Source organism: Malania oleifera, chromosome 2 (assembly GCF_029873635.1).
Source record: "Malania oleifera isolate guangnan ecotype guangnan chromosome 2, ASM2987363v1, whole genome shotgun sequence".
NCBI lineage: Eukaryota > Viridiplantae > Streptophyta > Magnoliopsida > Santalales > Ximeniaceae > Malania > Malania oleifera.
The window spans coordinates 2,249,103-2,268,987 of NC_080418.1; the positions used below are offsets into that span (position 1 = coordinate 2,249,103).

A 19,885-nucleotide genomic window follows, 5' to 3' on the forward strand; every position below is an offset into this window, starting at 1 on the left:
GTTAAAGTAGGTTGGGTAAATTGGAGAAGTGCTTCAAGTGTGCTATATGATTGTAGAATACCCTTAAAATTGAAAGGGAAGTTTTATAGGACAGCTATAAGACCAGCTATGCTATATGGATCGGAATGTTGGGTGACAAAAAACATAATATCCAAAAAGTAAAAGTTGTCGAGATGAGAATGCTTAGATGGATGAGTGGTATAACATTGAAAGATAAATTAAGGAATGAACATATTCGCGGTAAGTTAGGTGTAGCTCCTATAGAAGATAAGATAAGGGAGGGACGACTCAGATGGTATGGACACTTGCAACATAGGCCTTATAGTGCACCTGTGAGGAAGAGTGACTTAGTTACTGTGGGGGGCAATAGAAAGGGTAGGGGTAGACCTAAAATAACTTGGGAGGAGATAGTGAGTAAGGATTTAATATCCTTGAATCTATCAAAAGAAATGGTTCATGATCGCATAAATTGGCGGAAAAGAATTCATATAGTTGACCCCACTTAGTGGGACTAAGACTTGGTTTTGTTTTTGTTTGTTTTGTAAAGTATTTGGAATTCATAATATAATATTTACATTAGAATGTTGGTTGGTAAATTAAAAAGGGATTGTATAAATGAAATCAAAATTAAAAAGGGTTATACTTAACTAAAGAGTTTACAAAAAAAAAAAAATTAAACCCAATTCACCCCCCTCTTGGGAGTACATCTTACTTCTCAGTAATAACAATCACAAAGACACAGAGAATTACGTGGTTCGGCAATGCCTACATCCACGGGAGCAAACGACAAGGATTCACTATATTCTTGTATAAATTACAATAGCAATACAAGAATCATCTCAATTCTCTATCAACCACACTTGGCTTACCATATACAACATATACCATGTATATATAAGCCTCCTCAGAGGTTTCCCCCGAAACACAACCGCATTAACGTCCATTTATTTAAAATTTGAAATCTATGTTGGGCATCCCTAGCTGTTTCTACCAAATAGTTGACTGTTTCAGCCAAATAGTTGATTATTTTAGTCAAATAGTCAAATGTTTCAGACAGAATGTAACTTGTCTGAATTCTGGAGTCAAATAGTTGACTGTTAGGGCCAATAGTCGAATGTTTGCCTACTACTCCCCAACACATGTGATTTTCCACTATGTCTTATTCCTTGTTTATGCAATCCATCAAGTATATGAACCATAAAAATACAACACATCTCATGCTTGCTTTACTATTTTGATGTGCACAACCTTCTTAAAAATCGTCACATCCATGGCGTAAAAAATATAGTGTCGAGCCTTGATGTTTTTATGTCTAAAAGTAACTAACTTCGCTTTCTCTGCTGCCAGTAAAGTTGCTTCGTCTTTTGGTTCTTCATAACCTTGATCAAATATCCCAAAGATTTTGGAACTCAGAGAACACCTATACGTGAATCTATCAATATTCAAAATTCGATTTACCACATAACCATGGGATCGTTGATTGAATCCCTCCACACTGATTTTTCTCCGTGCCCGTTCCACATGCGCTTCGCTCAACATTAGCACCTTGCTCTCCTCTTATTCTTCATTGGACAGTTCCCATCTCGAATCGCAGGCTCTGATACCAATTGTAGAAAAAAAAAACTCAATAAAATATTGTTTAATCAAGATCAAAGAGAAAGAAAAAAAAAACAAAGAATAAAAAGTGCAAGGAGAAGACACAAGCTCAGCAGCCCTTCTATTCTCACTATTCAAAATTTATGGTAGCAATATATCAATAAATATATATACACACACACCTAAGTTTTAACCTAGGGAAGTTATCTAGTGCTGGCAATCCCATATTACCCAAATTACGATCAGTCAATAAGAAATTAAGCTAACAAATGAAACCAATTTTAGGCTTGATTTAAGGCTAACACCACGATTTCCATTTAAGGGGGAGTTGTTGGAACTCACAAGTAATGGGGATATTGTTGAGAATTTCACTTGTAAGTTTGTTCCATATTGGAAAATTTGAGTGGACAAAGGGTGCTTATATACATTGTTAGGCTCAAGACTAAAAAGGCTTAAACTTTTGGGTTAAGTTGGTGCTCACCCATGTATATTAAGCCTACCCATGGACTTCTTTGGCGCTAACACTATGCAATTTACACGTGCTAACTATGAGGAGAAAGAGAGAGAGAGAGAGAGAGAGAGAGAGAGAGAGAGAGAGAGAGAGAGAGAGAGAGAGAGAGAGAGAGAGAGAGAGACCTCCAAAGCTCGTCAAATCTCTTGATTTGAGGGGTGATGAAGTTTTGAGAAATATGTGTTGAAATAGTAAAACTGACGGTGGACGGTGGCAGCAATGGTTGACGACAGCTGCCGACTAGCCGCTTTTGTTGAACGACGGTCACCAACCTCACCTGCCAGCAGCTTATGTTGATTATTGTGTTTTTAGATCTGCTATAAATAGGTGTGTGTATGTAATGTATTGTGTGGTGTGTTGAGAGTGAAAAACCAGTGAGCGTATGAGAGAGTTTTATTTTTGAAGTTCTCTGTATCCATTTTGAGATTGAAATACATTGTTGTTGTATTTATTTTCACTAAGTTTCAGTCACAACCAGTGACTGAGCGTTCCTCTCCACCCATCAGTGGTATTAGAGCATTCAGGTACGCCAGCATTGTGCAATTCGACTCGAGACGATTCCAACGGTGGAAACCATATCGCAAACGGACTTCAGGAGGCTTCGCACACGCTCACACGCGCCTCAAACGATTTCAGCACCTTTCCCACGCGCCGCACGCACCGATGAAGACTCCGGCCGCCGGCGACACGTGCTCCGCACGCGGCTTCCTCGTCCGGTTGGTGAGATGCGACCCAGCCAGCAACTCGCACCCGGATCTGCAATCGGGATCCGTATGTGAGCCCTAACCTACTTCCAACCCGCGTCCCAGCCGCCAACACGCGCAGACGCTACCACGTGTCCTAACGGTAAGCTTAACGCCGTTAACCGGCCGTTAAGTTAAACCGGTTAGTTTAAAAACCACTTGAAAATTCCTGTAGCTGGTTCAGTGACTTTTGAACTGGTTCTTTGCAACCCAAAACTAGTTCCTAAGGTTTTTGACCTTTTAAACACATTGGTGGCATCAGATTTGCCAAAATCAGTCCCTATTTCTCTGTTTTTATATATTAAATTCGATGGCTAACGGTACTACCCAAGCGGTCATTCCAAAATTGACTCGGGAGAATTATGATAACTGGTTGATTCAAATGAGAGCCCTTCTAGGTGCTCAGGATGTCATAGACATCGTTGAAGATGGGTACAGAGAAATCCCATCAAAAGAAGCTGAAGCAACTATGTCGGATGCTCAAAGAACAACCTTGCGAGCCGATCGAAAGAAAGATTACAAGGCGAAATCCATAATCTAACAAGGCCTTGATGAGACCACGTTCGAAATCATCGCCTCCGCCAAGACATCCAAAGAATTTTGGGACTCTCTCCATCGAACACACAAAGGTGCAGATAAAGTGAAAAAGATTCATCTTCAAACATTGCAATGTAAGTTCGAATCTCTAAAAATGAAGTCTACTGAATCTATTGCTGACTACTATACACGAGTAATGGTAGTATCAAATCAATTGAGAAGAAATGGAGAGACTCTCAATGACGAGAGAATTTGTGAGAAAATTTTGTGATCTTTAGATCCAAAATATGATTATATAGTTGTGACCCTAGAAGAAACAAAAGATTTGGAAACAATGTCCGTAGAAGAACTTGTGGGCTCACTTTAAGCCCATGAGCTGAAAGTCAACAGAAGGAGTGATGATAAAGCACTGGAGCAAGCTCTCCAAATGAAGTAGTCCCTCACTGCAGATAGATACGACAAAGGGGGGACGTCACATCAAGGTAGAGGACGAGGCCGAGGATCTCGTGGAAGAAATTCTAGAAACTTTGACTTCAGATGAGGTAGTAGAGGCGGAAGAGGTTCCACTAGAGGAGGAAGAAATCAACAGAACTATATCCCACGAGGCAGAGGACAAGGAAGAAGAGGAGGATACAATAACCGCTTGAATGTAGACAAAAGAAACATTCAATGTTACAACTGTCATAAGTATGGACACTATAGCAATGAGTGTTGGGGGCGACAACAAGAAAAGGTTAGCGAGGAGGCTAACCTTGCTGAAACTGAACATGCAAATGGAGAGTCGTTGATGCTGATGGCACACAATTCAAATCCCCATGACCAAAGTGTTTGGTACCTTGATTCTGGAGCCAGCAACCATATGACAACCTATTCTTTGAACTTGATGAGAAAGTTCAGTGGGAGATCTCTTTTGGCGATAACTCTATAATCCCAGTCCGAGGGAGAGGAGATGTTCTGATCAAATAGAAGTCCAGAGATCATGCTTACATCTCCAACATCTACTATGTGCCAGCCATAAAGACTAATATACTTAGTCTCGGACAGCTCCTAGAGAGAGGCTACCGAATTAGCCTTAGTGATAAACAGATGGTGATAATAGATGCTCAAGGAAAGCTTGTTACTCGAGTTCAAATGGCAAAGAATAAAGATGTGGAATTGATATCTTGCAGAACATATGATCAGATTGCTGACATTTTCTCGAAACCACTCAGGCATAATATTTTTTCGAGACTAAAGACAATACTCGGAATGACAAAGTTAGGAGAGTCAAGTTTAAAGGGGGATGTTGAAATAGTAAACTTGACGGTGGACGGTGGGAGCAATGGTTGACAACGGCTGTCGACCAGCCGCTTCTGTTGAACGACGGTCACCATCCTCACCTGCCAGCAGCTTATGTTGATTATTGTGTTTTTATATCTGCTATAAATAGGTGTGTGTATGTAATGTATTGTGTGGTGTGTTGAGAGTGAAAAACCAGTGAGCGTGTGAGAGAGTTTTATTTTTGAAGTTCTCTGTATCCATTTTGAGATTGAAATACATTGTTGTTGTATTTATTTTTACTGAGTTTCAGTCACAATTAGTGACTGAGTGTTCCTCTCCACCCATCAATATGAACAAAGATTCTTATTGCTATCAATGGAGAAATCTTCCACACTTTTTCACTTTATTGCATCAGCATATATACACGTTTACAAACTCTATTCTAGGCAAGAGAACTAAAATCAAGTCTCACATTTACAGCACATAATATTTGGATGCTTATATGATCTTATCAAATTGTTGACGTTCTTGAATATAGTAAGAGGAAAATTAACATTGAAGGCATATCAATAAAATTAACTCCATGTTTAAAAGAGGCCTCCAATTTGAATTTGTGTCGATTTGAATAAAATGTATTACCAAATTCATGTTGATCAAGTTTTGTTCAAATTCTAAACTCGAAATTAATCCATACTTCCAAATGTAGCGCAATAATAAAAGACCCTTTGACTTTTCTTAAGCTTTGGGAAAAACACATGTATCCCATCTTAAGTTTTAAAAATTTAAAATCCTCCTTTGAAATTCACAAAAAAAAACAAAAAAACAAAAAAAACAAAACAAAACAAAACAAAACAAAAATGGCATGGACTTTTTCTAAAGTTATAAAATTTTCGCAACCTCCAGTCCATTTTGTCAACAAGATGCAAACTTCGCTTTATATTCAGTAAAAAGACAAGTCCAAAGGGAAGAAAAAGTTTTTCAAATATCCAATTTTAGGAAAAGTCTATAAAGTTCTCGAAATATCGGAGAGATCAACGCCTTTTCGTCAAATCCAAAAAAAGATGCATGGGATTTTTAAAATCTCAAAGAAATTTTGTTTTCAAACCTTAGAAGAAGGTCGGTATCTTTTCCCCTAAAATTAATTTATGAAAGACACATCTAAAAAAAAAAAGAATGATTTTTATTTTTCCATCATTTTTTTTTCTTAATTATCAATATTCGAAAGCAAGAACATACTGCTTAATTTACTTTCCATCTAATTTTTTAGTGCATGAATTCATGTAAAATTCTAAGATAGCTTTTAAATGCCTTGTCAGCTACGAAGTCAATCAATTTTGTCACATTACTTTTAGGTGCTAATACAGCTATATAGCAATTTTTTTTTTCAACTTCAGCTTTAATGGAAGATATTAACTCAATAGTATCATAAATTGTTCTTGTGGATATATATATAGACTGTCATTATAAAGTTTTATAGGTGTTGAATTGGTTTATTATTTATTTATCCATTACTTAATGCTTGAAATCCTTTTCTCCATTTAATTTGGTCGGATGGATAATCTAAACAACCTAATTTTGTTTCTCTAAAAAAATTCATCCCCTAGTTCTTTGACCATTAAGATATCATCAATTACCTATGTGCTTGACTTAATGTATTTATATTTCAGAATTGAAATGGAAGACAATTTTAACTTTTCTACGAGGAAAACGAGTGAAAAAAAAAAAAAAAAAAAATTGGATACTATGAGTTATATGAGCAACAATGATGCAATGTATTTTTAAAAATTTAAATGAAATAATGTCAAATAACCTATTCACCTAAAAGTTTAAGTCTGTTAGGCGAAACCTCGACACTAAATGTTTTTAGTATTTCTTCAACACGCTCTTTCACTTGACACTCATTGCGCTTGAAAAATGAATTTATATAAAGCATGTATTATACAATATTCTATGATTTTAATGTTAACGAGAATAATGAGAACGATGAGATTTAGATCCTAACGCACCCCGATGAATTATCAGGGGTGCGTCAATAGGCGGGCGGCTTTCACCCTTTGAATTTGATGTCGCACCATAGTGTCTAAAGTGGCGTGATGGTGGCTAGAGTCCCTGAGTTATCAAAAAAAATTGATTATTGGTATATTTAAAAGCTTAAATTTGTTAATGAAGAGACCTCACAAATGATTTTAATATCTACCCGATAAGTATAAAAAAAGTAAAATCATATTTTTTGAAAAAAAAAAAAATTATGCCACAAATTAATTAGGGATGAGATGCAAAGCTTTTCGAAATCATAGAACTTTACGGTGGAAAAGTAGAGAGAAAATATCTTATTTTCAAAAAAAAAAATAGCGTTATTGAAAAGAAAAATTAAAGCAAAATATAATTGCAAAACACTCAACCTACAAAATCATTAAGTGAAAGTCCAAGAATATATTTTATCATATATAGAACATTCCCTGATCAAGGGGCAAGCCTCTTCGGGATAGCTAATAAACTAATTAAAAATGCTGGACCAAACACCACTTCCCAAATGCTGATACTTCATTGTGATCTTTGGGTCAAAAAAGTCTAAATATTATATTGAAAAACCAACCTCATCATTAATTTTTACAAATTTTTTTTATTATCTAGTAATTAGTAATCAGTGTGTTTAATGTGTTTTCGTTTAATTTGTCCGTGACTAATTAATTTTGTCATTTTCTATTCTTTTGAATTTTGAAAAAGTTGTGTTTCAGTGAAAAATAGGTACAAAGAAATTAGATCGAGTGATAGTTAGTTGTGATTTAATTATTATTATTATTATTATTATTATTATTATTATTATTATTATTATTAAGTTATGCAAAATTTATGCATTAGCATTAGATATAAGTTAATTAATTTGTAGTATAGTAGTAATAAATTAGTTGTTCGATATATACTATTTTCCCATGTACCCATTAATTTTTTTTTATTTAACTAATAATTTTACAATGATATTTTAGGAAATAAAAGGCATACACCAAAATCAAAAACGGAAATGCTACACTTATCTTCTAAACATCACAATTTTATTTTTTATTTTATTTTTTTATTTTTAATAATCCGAAAACTCCAATCACCATCGCGCCACTTTGGACACTATGATACGGCGCCAAACTCGGGGGTGAAAGTCGTCTGCCCATTAGCGCACCCCTGATAATTCACCGGAATAAACTCTTAAGGAAGAAACAAATATGTGATCTTGGAATCACCAAAATCACGAGTCACCCTTATCAAGATTTTATTTACCCACAACTTTGTACATATTATGCTATGTACACAGTACAAATATATAAAGTAGTACCGAGAAATCAACAAGTGATAAACAATTCAATGAACAACTACCGATAAGGTAATAAAAAAGCCTTTTCACAACAAATGAAATGATAGCAAGATGACCCCCAAAAAAAAAAAAAAAATCAACTTGTCGCACTCCTCATTTCTTTTGAAGGAAAAAGAAACTTTAATTTTTTGGTATGTGTGGACGCAGATTCTTCATGTTAATTTTTCCTCTATATAAACTCTTGCAAATTTAATTCATGGCATATTCCGATAGAAAATTTGGATCGAAGAACAAAAAAATTAAGGGCCCTCATGGCTGCTTCACAAATCTTCTTCTTCATGTGTTTAGTGATAGTTACAGCTATTGTGATACCTAGCACATATGCGCAGCTCAACCCTAGTTTCTATGAAAAAACTTGCCCTACTGCCCTGACAATCATAAAGAGCAAGGTACAGCAGGCAATTGGAATCGAAAATCGCATGGGAGCTTCCCTTGTCCGATTGCACTTCCATGACTGCTTTGTCAACGTAAGTTCATGAGCACGAGCGTGTGGTTTTTTGGTCGCTTGTTTATTTGTCGTTTGTTTGGTTGTTTATATATTTATTTATATGTGTTTACATGTTTACGCTTGCATTGCTAGGGTTGTGATGGATCAATTTTGTTGGACGATACCCCTGGTAATAAGGGAGAGAAGAATGCTGGGCCTAATGCTAAATCTGCTAGAGGTTTTGAGGTGATGGACGAGATAAAAGGAGCCGTTGAATCAGAGTGCAAAGGTGTTGTTTCGTGTGCAGATATTTTGGCTGTTGCAGCTCGTGATTCCATCGAGATGGTGAGTATTAATTTCACACTACTGGAGAGATAAGACCTCGCCTAATGAGAAAAAATTTCGTCCTTGGAGATCATCAGACTTTCACATCCCCTTAAAACACTCAAATAATGGCTCGCACTAAATTGTAGTTGAGCCTATCCTGTGCAATTCATTATTTAAAGTGTTTTTATTAAATAGAAAGGCCGGATAGGAGGACCGCGCTGGTCCTCCCACAGCAACTAATTTTTTTCTTACAAAATTAACAAATTAAGTTACCACTTACCTTCAGTTAAAGCAAATTGGTTCTAACATAACAAAACACTGTGTAGCACAACTAAATATCTACCAACGCAATTTTGTATATGATTACCAAATCAAAGCTTACTACATAATACAATTAAGCTTTTGGTTGTTTGTGTTTTGAATCAGCTGGGAGGTCTATACTACCCAGTGCCTTTAGGTAGAAGAGATGCCCAAACTGCAAGTTTCAAGGATGCAAACAACAACCTCCCTGCCCCAACTTTTAACCTCTCAAGACTTCTCTCATCCTTCGCAGCCAAGGGGCTGAACTCCAAAGACCTGGTCGTCCTCTCGGCCGCCCACACCCTCGGTTTCGCCCGATGCGTTTCTTTCAAGAACCGCATTCAAAACGACACCAACATAGCCCCAGACTTCGCGGCACAATTGGCTCAAAACTGCCCGAAAGACGGCTCGGGAGACAACAACCTTCACGGTCTGGATGAAACTCCTGACAAGTTCGACACAAAGTACTTCGAGAACTTGATGGAGTACAGGGGCCTCCTCACTTCAGATCAGCAGCTCTACGACGGAAACTTCAGTAATTTTGTGACTCACCTGGTGATGTTCTACCGAATGAACTCAGATCAATTTAGAGCAGACTTTGCAGACTCCATGATCAAGATGGGGAAAATCCAGCCTCTCACTGGATCTCGAGGAGAAATCAGAAAGAACTGCAGGAGAGTTAATTAGCTGAGCATGTACGTATGCATGCATGCAGGTACGTAGCAGTGCTAGTAAGTCGATGTTTCACGCATCAGTAGTCATGTAACAGGAGATATGATTGACTGTACGTGAAGTTTAAGTTGGTCCAGCTTGTTGACCTACATAATAAGGTAGCTAGCTTTTGTTGTTTGGATCAAAAGGGATATGTTGTTTGTGTAGGAGTAGGCTAAGCTAAGGCCTGTCTACTTCTTATAAGTTTGTGCTTTGTGGGGTACTGTTCTAGGTGGTGTGTCTCGCAATGTCAGCTGGTGGGGGGGAGCATTAATATTATGCTTGCTTCTACTTTTTTGTAAAACTAATGAAGTGCATGTGGTTTATCATAAAAAAATAATAATAGTAGCAGTCTTGGTTGCTTTCTATATTTCTACATGAATTTTATTGTGTACATTTCAGTATATTATTGTGGAAAATGCTCCTAATTAAATTATTTTTTTTTGTCACTCATAACCTAGTTAGTTATGTCAGGTACCTCATAGAGTCAACATTAATGGGGACATCTTAAGCTTGGATTTAGAGAGAGAGAGAGAGAGAGAGAGAGAGAACAACAAGAAGAAGAGGCTTTAAGAGGGTCAATTATATAAATCTTTTTCTACCAATTCACCCAATCGAGAGCATTTTCTTACTTTATTTTATGATTTATTAAGTTTTTTTCTCACTATCTAATCATTTCAAATTATTTTAGATTTACCTCAACTCCTTTTAATACCAGAAACAATAACAACTCGCTCTTCCTCACAGATGCATTGTTTGGCCTGCATTTCAAATGCTTAGACGGAGAGAGACAAATTTTTTAAAAGACAAATACTTATTTGCAAGAGAAAGAGTTAAATCAATTTTATTTGCAACATAAAGATATGTACAGAAAATGAGTGGGAAAAACCTACCAAAAGGTTCTCCTCTTTGTACAATATTCTTGATCTATTAATGAAATCTTCTTCTTTTGCTAATATGTGTGTGTGCGCAAAGGAAATTTTTTTCTTTTTTTCTTTTTCTTGAAAGCTAAGGCTGAGAGACTTATTAATTAAGAGAAAGAAGAGTAAAGAAAAAAGGAGAAAATATGTACAAGTGAATGCTAATAAGAAGTAAAAAATAAAGTTTATTTGCAAGAGAAAGACATAAATAAAGTTTATTTATTTGCAAGAAAAAGAGACATGTACAGGGACTGTGTGGGAAAAAACTTATAAAAAGGAAATGTTTTTTTATTTTTTCTTTAAGGCCTTGTTTGGAATTTAGAAAATATTAAGAAAATGAGAGGAAAATATTAAGGAATCCACATTTTCATGTTTAGTTATCGAGGAAAGTAAAAAAGAAAATGAAAAACATGTCAATTCATGAACAAAAATTTGATTTTATACTTTATTAATATTAAATTTTTCTTAATTTTTAATTATATAACAAACATTTTTTTTTATTTTTAATAGAATTTAATATGGAAGGAAAATACAACAGAAAATGAATTTCCTCCTTATTTTCCTTTCCTTTTCTTTACCCATGCAAAATTTTTGATCCAAATGGACCCTAAGGATGTCTTTGGACAAAAAATTTTACTTGGAAAAAGGAAAGGAAAGGAAGAGGAGGAAACTCATTTTCTATTGTATTTTCCTTAAAATGAAAATTTATTTTAATATGATTAAAAATATGAAAACGTCAAATATTAATGATGTATAGCATCTAAATATTATTTATAGATTTGGTGTTTTTTTTTTTTTTTTTTGACAACTAAACATAAAAATATAAATTCCTTGATATTTTCCTTTCCTCTTCTCAATGTTTTTTGAGTTTCAAATGGAGCCTAAACGAAAGGATGAACTTTATTAAAGAAAAAAGAATGCATGGGAAAGGGAAAAATGTACAAGTGAAAGCTAACAAGATGTAAAGAAATATAAGGACGCAACCAGATTGGGGAGGAAGGCAAGAAAATCGTTAATCCAGCTTGTGGAGGCAAATTTTAATTGTTCAAAGTGTAGCTTTAAATTTGCTCAAGATGCGAAGGAGATGAAGGATGCGTCCTTGCAAGTAAGTATTTTGGAACTCTCCCTGTGATTAGAACCATGAAATATGGAGTTTCAAGTAAAGTGTAACATAAAATTATATTAAATCTCTTCCAAACTAACCGAATTCAAATCCTAACTCAGAAAATCACCCACATTTTCTTTCATGCCAAATTTCCCACTAAAGGCTACTAGAGTGGACTAGGGCATTCACTTGACATTGCCCTACTGCAGCTCCAGGGCTAGCAAAAACATGACAAGAAAACATGTCTTGTCCAGTGACTATTTTATTCTTTAGTGACGATTATACTACTTGTAAATTCTCTCACCTGCATCGGTATAAGTTTTAGCGGCAACTATATCCATTGCCAGTAAAGCACAAATAACTGCCGTTAAAAGTATAATATATTGTGGCGATTGAGGTCAGCAATATAATTGTTGCAAAAGACATATCTCGTTGTAGTGAAATTTTTCAACACATTGTAGCAGAATGCAATTCAGGGAAAAGAGGTTCTTGCAGATGGACCAAATTGATGAGGCGAATGAGCAGAGCTTAAGGAGGGACTACTCTCACCTATTCCATTACACTTTTAAATCATGCATATACACACTACAGATGTTAGAATTTGAAATTAAGAACAAGATAGTTTCTCCATAGCTAACAGCTAAGAAAGTTTTTTAGTAGTGTTTATCTTCAACATCTTTCTAGTTTCTTTTACAAATCCTCAAAATTGAAAATTAAAATAATATGACATTTTCGTAAATTTTTGAAAAAAAAAAATAAAAGTGAAAAATGAAAATATCTTCTACCGTTACGCACTTAACCAATTAACCTTCTCAAAGAAATTATTGACATCTATTAAGTAAATATTTAATGAACAAGATTTTGACATTACATTCATATAGACTGTACTTTCACTTAGAAAAGTTAAGTAGCTAGTGAATGGATCGGGTCGGCTGTCAAATATTATAAATTTTCATTGAAAATAAACTAATGTGATGAAAGTCTCTAGAATTGATATGATAAAAGGTGAATCTAGTAATCTTTGAGGGAGGATGGAGGTGTATTCATTAAGAAATTCTCTCTTTTTGGATATGTCAACAAGATGTTTGACAAATGGGGATAAGCTAGCTAAAGGGAAACAAAGAGCAATAAACATAAACCATAGAGGATACGTCAAGGTCAACAAATTAAAGGGTGTTCCTTAGTGTTTGAATTCTCTAGCAAAAGGGTAAAAAGAAAAAAAGGTGTTTGTCTATTGTTACATTGATATTTATACATCCACATGTAACTCCTTCTACATTCGATGAAACCTACCCTTCACCTTTCAATACATTAAAGCAAAAGAGATAGCATAGTCTTAAAGCTAATTGAGCTGTCAAAATTGCATGCTTGTGCTCGCATGCATTTAAAAGCATAAATTTAAAAATAAAATTACACATATGGCAAACAAAGGTCTTTGCATGGTGGGGTCAAGTGAAATTTTAGATTTGAGTTTGAAATAGAAGACACCCAGTTAAAAAAAATATATACACAGGCTAGATGTCTTGTACCATCAGCCAAACTCTCAAGGGGTGTACCAAGCCAAATTTTAGTTTAAAAGAAAAAGATGGATGTGTCATTGAGCTGTAATTAATTAAATAAATGCTGTAGTATACTGAAAGTCTACTCAATTAAAAATATTGAAGTTCAAAATTCAACTCAAAATAAATCAATTTGATTCATTTTAAAATTGTTGAACTCTACTCAACTTAGTTCTCAAAAGTCAAACTGATTAGATTAAACCTGATGCATAATTTATATAATATTAAAATTTTAAAAAAATGAAAAAAATAAATCAATTTAAGTTGAATTACATTTGTGAATAATGTGATGACATTGGGCCATAAACAAGTCGAGCCGAACCAAGTTTTGCTTTACCGAAACTTAAAATTTCAACTGCGCTCCAGCTTGGTCTGAGAGCTTGGGCCAAGCTCAGACCAAGCTTTAATATATATACTAGCTCAAGCTTATTTATTTTGCAAATAAATGACCTCACAAGCTCTTTACTGAGTTGAGATACCGAAATACACACAAATAATTTAATTCTTTTGGAACCTCTCATCTTGAGAGATGAGAGGCCTTGTTAGGCAAAATGATGAAAAAGAGTCCTTCCTGATACCGCTTTAGTGTATTTTTTGCCCCAAGAAACTAGCCTATTAGCCATGAGAATTAGTCTTATCAATAAATTAAGATTATGGAGTCTTGAGCTAAATAATCATATGCACAAATAATCCTTACTTTTAAGCTCACTATAATCTATTAAGCCCAACTCATCGTTATTAAATTTGCCCATAAATAATTATAATGCAGGCCTATTGAACGAATCCAAACCGAGCCTATATCGAGCTGTTCACAAATCAAAACAAGTCAAGTCCATTCAGGTTCAAGCCTAACTCATTTATTAAACCATCCACAAAATTGAACCTGAAAAATTGCCCGTTTATATAATAAATGAGCCTAAACGAGCTCTTATCAAGCCAACTTCTGAACCACATATAAGTGACTTGGCTAGTTTTCAATCGAGACAACACTCCCTCGAGCTACTAAAAGAGTTTGAAGGAGATATAGAACTAATCAAGTGAGTAGCTCTAAAGCGAGTTACAGCCTTACACGTAGGTTTGCGCTGGCATTGTGAAGATTGCCCGCATAAGGTATAAAGGTTGGTGCACTGCTTATCTTTAGGTTAAAAATATTTTCTCCACAATTTGGACCTCTTGGGTTTTAAGATCTCTAGGCATTCTTACAATCAAGTACTCCTGGAACATGTATGCTATGGGAATCAGGAACAAAAAGGCCTTCCAGGGAAGGTGAAATTACAGTTTCAACTCTTCCTCTTATTGCCAACTAAAGAGTAATGCTATTTTCCTCGGATAATATTTACGACAATGGCAATCACAATAGTACAAAAGCCATGACAAGGCAATCTCAATAGTACAAAGTTTAGACTACTTGACAGAACCGCGAACCTTTGGGCTTTGGATTTTCTGTTCATTGAAAGCAGTGTATTGTTGCAAAATCGACATTTTATAATTTTTATCATGCCATGATAAGTGACTGAATCTAAAATTTGATCATCAGGTTACCTCGATATTAGACCACAGAATCAATGTGCCTAACACTGGATCATCAAAATACAAACTTCTCCTCCTCGGCTCCAACTGGCAATGCACTATCTCCCATCTCTTGAAGAGTAGCTACCATTGTATCACTTATGCCCAGAAGATACTGCAAGCGAGACAGTTTTTCCGGTGCAGGATCACTCCTTAGGTAAATGGCGAAAAGATCAGAGAGCTCCTCTGGCACCTCCCATGATAATGACTCCGAAGGCACAGCCTTGTCACATGATAGCAAGTCATTGAGAGAAGAAACCTGGAAGAGCAGAAATTAAAGTATATTAAGAATTAAAACCTAGTTGTTCTACTAAATCTAAAAATTAAACCAAGCCAAAAAAAACTATATATACCACTCCTGAACGGTTCTTCCGCCTAAGCTCTGCCACTGCCTGAACCAGTGAGTTTGACAACCTAATTCGTGCAAGCTCATGAACAACCCCTTTAGCCTTCTCAGCATCAATGTGGAGATCAGTCGGGATTTTCTGGTAAACTTCTTCTTCATCAAACTCTCCAGTTCCTGAAGAGAAAATGTCATTCACAGTCTTCTTGAAGAGGTTTTCTCGTAACCTCTCAGATATCATGCTGTCCAAATCGACGCCTGCTTCTTTAAGTTCTCTTATCTGATTCACATTAAGCTTGCCTTGACTAACAGCAGTTTCAATTGCGGCTGCCATTTTTGTGGTTGTTATGCTCTTTATTACCTTTTTTGCATACTCCTGAGGCAAGCCAACTTGCTTCTGTACCTCATTGAGCTGCTCAATCCTGGCTTTTGTCAACTGTCCATCAGCCAAAATCACCTCGGCTTGTTGCCTGAAAGCTTGCTCTGCCAAGCCCCTGTGGACTTCCACAATCTCCTTACTGGTCAGACCTAGGATTCCTCCAAGCTGAGTTAGCAAAACAAACTCAGAATCATCCTTCTTTGTGGGAATTCTTGTACCCAGTGGCATTTTGGTTACTTCTCCAGTTAGACAAAACAACAGGTATGTCTTGTAAAGGTCTGTCCTATCTCTCTCTGACAGATCATCTTTGAGAGTTATCTCTGTCTGGCCTGGCTTTCCCAACTTTGCAGCAAGTTCCTTGCCTGGTTTTATTTTTCGAAGTGTTTGAAGGGATTCCCATTCATCATTGTCCTCAATTTGTTTTTCCTCCTCTGTAAGCACTTTTGATGATGTATCAGACGATTCCCCTTTTATATCTGCTACTAATTCAGTCACTACCAACGTGTTGAATGCTATCATCTTCTTCAGTTCTTTGGCAGCCTCAGTACGGCCTCCAACTGCACGTGATCTTTTTATATAGTTCATGAAAATATTCCTAACCTGAAAGATTATAGCATTGCATAAGACACAAGAAGAACATAATAATGTAGATTGGAAAAAAAAAATCTTATAGTGCCTCCAGTCTCAGATAGCAGAGGACCATGCAAATATAGAATAGCGAATAAAATGCTAGATAATTTTGTACCAGATAGCAACAAAAAATTGAAATGATTATAAGCCTACAAATGGCAAAAGCACATTATCACACCCACACACACTTGTCAAAAGCATCATCAATAATTTTATTTTATTTAGGACATTTGAGATGTTCCACCATTTTGAGCAGGTGCATATTACACATATATCATTACTGCATGCATGCTGCAAGATCTGAGGTATAACAGAAAATTTGTTGTACTTGAAAAAGAATAGATAGAAGAGGGGAAGGGGCCAAGGGGAATCTGAGGGAGAGCAAGGAAAAGGGGGAAATAATAACAAATAAAAATAATAATAATAATGACAAAATGACTACAATCATCTCTATAATGTACATACATTGGGCCCATAGGGTATGCTCAAATATTGCATTTGCATGTAAAAAAGATCAAACTACAGGAATACCCCTCAGTTGGCTTATGAAAGTGGATAAAAGTCATCCAAAACACCCCAAAAAAACATTACTGTAAAGGGATCTTCAAACAAAACACAGCACGTGAGCTTTTCCCTCTTGCTGACGGCCATTAGCTGAAGCACCAGCCACAAAGTAATACCCCTCCAATGGTGACCTTGGTCATGCTGGTTGTGCAATTCACTGATGCCAGTGTCACAAAAAATCATGGACTAAAAAGTTCCACAATAAACCATCTGCCTTGCACAATCTTCTACTTGCCCTCTCTGTTCGTCACTATCTATCCACCTCAGCCCTCAAAATCACAGCAAGTTTACTCGCCCAACTCTCCACCAACTCCTACCGGCAGTTGAAGTCCACCATCCTTTGTCACTGCCATCTCGGCCGTTTTCTAACAATTACATCCATTGTTTGACCACCTAACATCTATGGTGTCCTCCCTCACACATTGATGATCTGTGTAAAGCTTCCACCAGTAGTTGCCATGGGCAAAATATTCCCGATGATCCAAGTCCAGGTCACCCCCCACTACCCACCTCTCCTCCCAACCACATGAATAGAAATACAGGCAAAAATGGATAATAATAATAATAATAATAATAATAATAATAATAATAATAATAATAATAATTGTTGATGGTTATCTTAGTCATTTAGCATTGTTAGTGTGTTAGTGTTATTTTAACAAGTGAGAGACAGTAAGGGTATTATGGCCATTGGCATGTACTTTTGACATATGTTATAAATAGATGGAGAGACCTTTCATTGTGATTAGGTCTTCCATTTTACCCAATCATTCGGAGTGGTATCAGAGCATGATTCTAAGACCCAGACCCAAATTGTTATATCCACCATCAAAACCAAAGCCTAAAACCCTAAATCGCTAAATCTGCTGTATCTCTACCATCAAAGAAGAATTTCCAGCAACATTATAGCCCCAAAAAAACAGCCAGCAGCTGCCAGAAGCCAGAGCAGTCACCAGAAAATTCCTGGGTGACACTACCAGTCCAGGAACAAAAAATCCACTATAGATATTGCAAAAACAACACCATGGTCACCCAGAGACTGCAAATCTGCCCCACTAAAATCCCATGTCAAGACACCCTCCACACACGCCCTCACGCACCAGTCGAAGGCTGCCAAGCCCAACCCCATGTGCTGGCGCTTGAAGCCAATTTCAGGCATGTTTCTGGCCTGAATTCTTCCAGCAAAGCTCAAACCCTCTATAAACATTTTATTGAAGTTTTTTGTGATGTTTTTTGTCCAAAGATCTCACATATTTCAGTTGTTCATGTATGACATCAGAAGAACAGTTGTTTGATGATTCTCGAAGCTGTTTGTCAATGTTTATAAAGTTTATTGGGCCTGAAACAGTGGTATTTGCAGTGTTTTTTATTCGTATGTTCTGAGCTTGTGGTTTGCATCAGTTATCAAAGGTTATGTATGTTGGGATCAATTTGGTTAATTTAAAACACAAGTTATCTGCTGTGTATTTTTTATCTAGTGCTCTATCGAGGTTGTATGTGCGTTGGGATGGAATCCCATAAGTCTGTCTCCCTCGTGACTTCTTGTTTGAGTGAACAACGTACTATAGCTGTTTCAAAGGAGTATTCAAGGTTCCTGCAGTATCAAACATCCCAACGAGCATCTCATCACATGCAGTACTCAAAAAAGTAACACACCGCCTGTATGTCATCTGGTATCTTTCCCACTAGTTCCTGGGTTATCAACTCTGCTGCTACTGACCATATGACAGTTGTCACCAACTTCTTTTCTACTCTTCAATTTTCTACAAATTTACCTCAAGTTACCCTTACTAGTAGGTCCACTACTACTATTAAGGGAATAGGAACTATTAATCCTACTCCCTCCATCACCCTTTCTTCTGTTCTCTACATTCTGAAATCCCCCTTCAATCTCATGTTTGTTAGTGAAATGACAAAGTCACTAAATTGCTTTATAACCTTCTCCCCTGATCCTTTTCTTATTCAAGATCTAAAGACAAGGAACATGATTGACTAAGGGCGAGCATTCGGTTGGTTCAGATAATTCGGTTAATTAACCAAAAAAATTCAGTTAAAAAGTCTCATTAACTGAATCGAACCGAAATTCCATATTAACCGAACTCAAAACCGATCAAACTGAATTTTGGTTAAATCGATTAACCAATTTAAACTGATTTAATATTTTAAGAAATATAAAATATAAATAATATATATAATATATATATAATATATAATTTAATATATATAATATAAAAAATATTTTAATATATAAAGTATGTATAATTATTTATTATTAATTTATACTATTTGGTTAATTCGGTCAACCAAATTAACCGAACTCAAAAATTGAACGAAAATCGAAAACTGAAATTCAATGAAAATGAAAACCGAACCGGACTGAATAAACTTTAAACCAAACCAAATCAACTGAATTTACTCGGTTAATTCGGTTAATTCAGTTTTAACTAAATTATGCTCACCCCTACGATTGAAAAAGGACGTGAGGCTGATGGACTTTAATACTTTGAATCGCTCCTTCTTCTATTGCCTTTAGCGCTGCTACCACACCACATCAAATCCATTGTTGCCTGGTCATCCATTAGTGGACAAATTAAAAAAGCTAGTTCCTACTTTGAGTTCTACATCTAACCTTGACTAGAAGTCTTGTCAATTAAGAAAGCATCATAGTGTTCCCTTTGCTTCCCAAGTCAATAAAAGAGTCGTTAGCCCTTTTATGTTAGTCCATTCCGATGTTTGGGATCCTAGTTGTGTCACATCAAAGTTAGGGTTTTAATACTTTGTTACATTTGTCAATGACTACTCTAGAATGACTTCGTTGTATTCAATGCATAGTTGTTAAAAGCGCACCTCAGGCGCGAGGCGCAGAACTATATCTTTGTTGGTAAATTTGGTTTTCTAGAGTAAGAAACAAACTATGGTGGCCAAAACAAGTGCTGAGTCCGAGTATAGGGTCATGACACACACTACATGTGAGCTTTTTTAGCTGAAGAACATTTTGGAAGAACCGGGTTTTCTACATTCTCAGTTTGTGGAGCTA

At 36.0% G+C, this 19,885-nt stretch overlaps 2 protein-coding genes across 2 annotated transcripts in view; one reads left to right on the plus strand and one right to left on the minus strand.

The window, feature by feature from the left end:
* The first annotated feature begins 8,265 nt into the window (after nt 1-8,265).
* LOC131147767 (peroxidase P7-like) lies at nt 8,266-9,755 on the plus strand. The gene is made up of 3 exons (XM_058097326.1): nt 8,266-8,481; nt 8,595-8,786; nt 9,195-9,755. Exons 1-3 carry the CDS (start codon nt 8,266-8,268, stop codon nt 9,753-9,755), a joined length of 969 nt encoding a protein of 322 aa, XP_057953309.1.
* Nucleotides 9,756-14,635: 4,880 nt separating this feature from the next.
* LOC131147768 (protein TIC110, chloroplastic) overlaps nt 14,636-19,885 on the minus strand; it is a 29,469-nt gene continuing 24,219 nt past the window's right edge. Inside the window, exons 14-15 of the mRNA XM_058097327.1 lie at nt 15,286-16,254; nt 14,636-15,191 (exon numbers count right to left, since the gene is read on the minus strand). Of these exons, the coding sequence (XP_057953310.1) occupies nt 14,949-15,191; nt 15,286-16,254 (1,212 nt within the window). The 3' untranslated portion in view covers nt 14,636-14,948. The remainder of the gene's footprint in view (nt 15,192-15,285; nt 16,255-19,885) is intronic.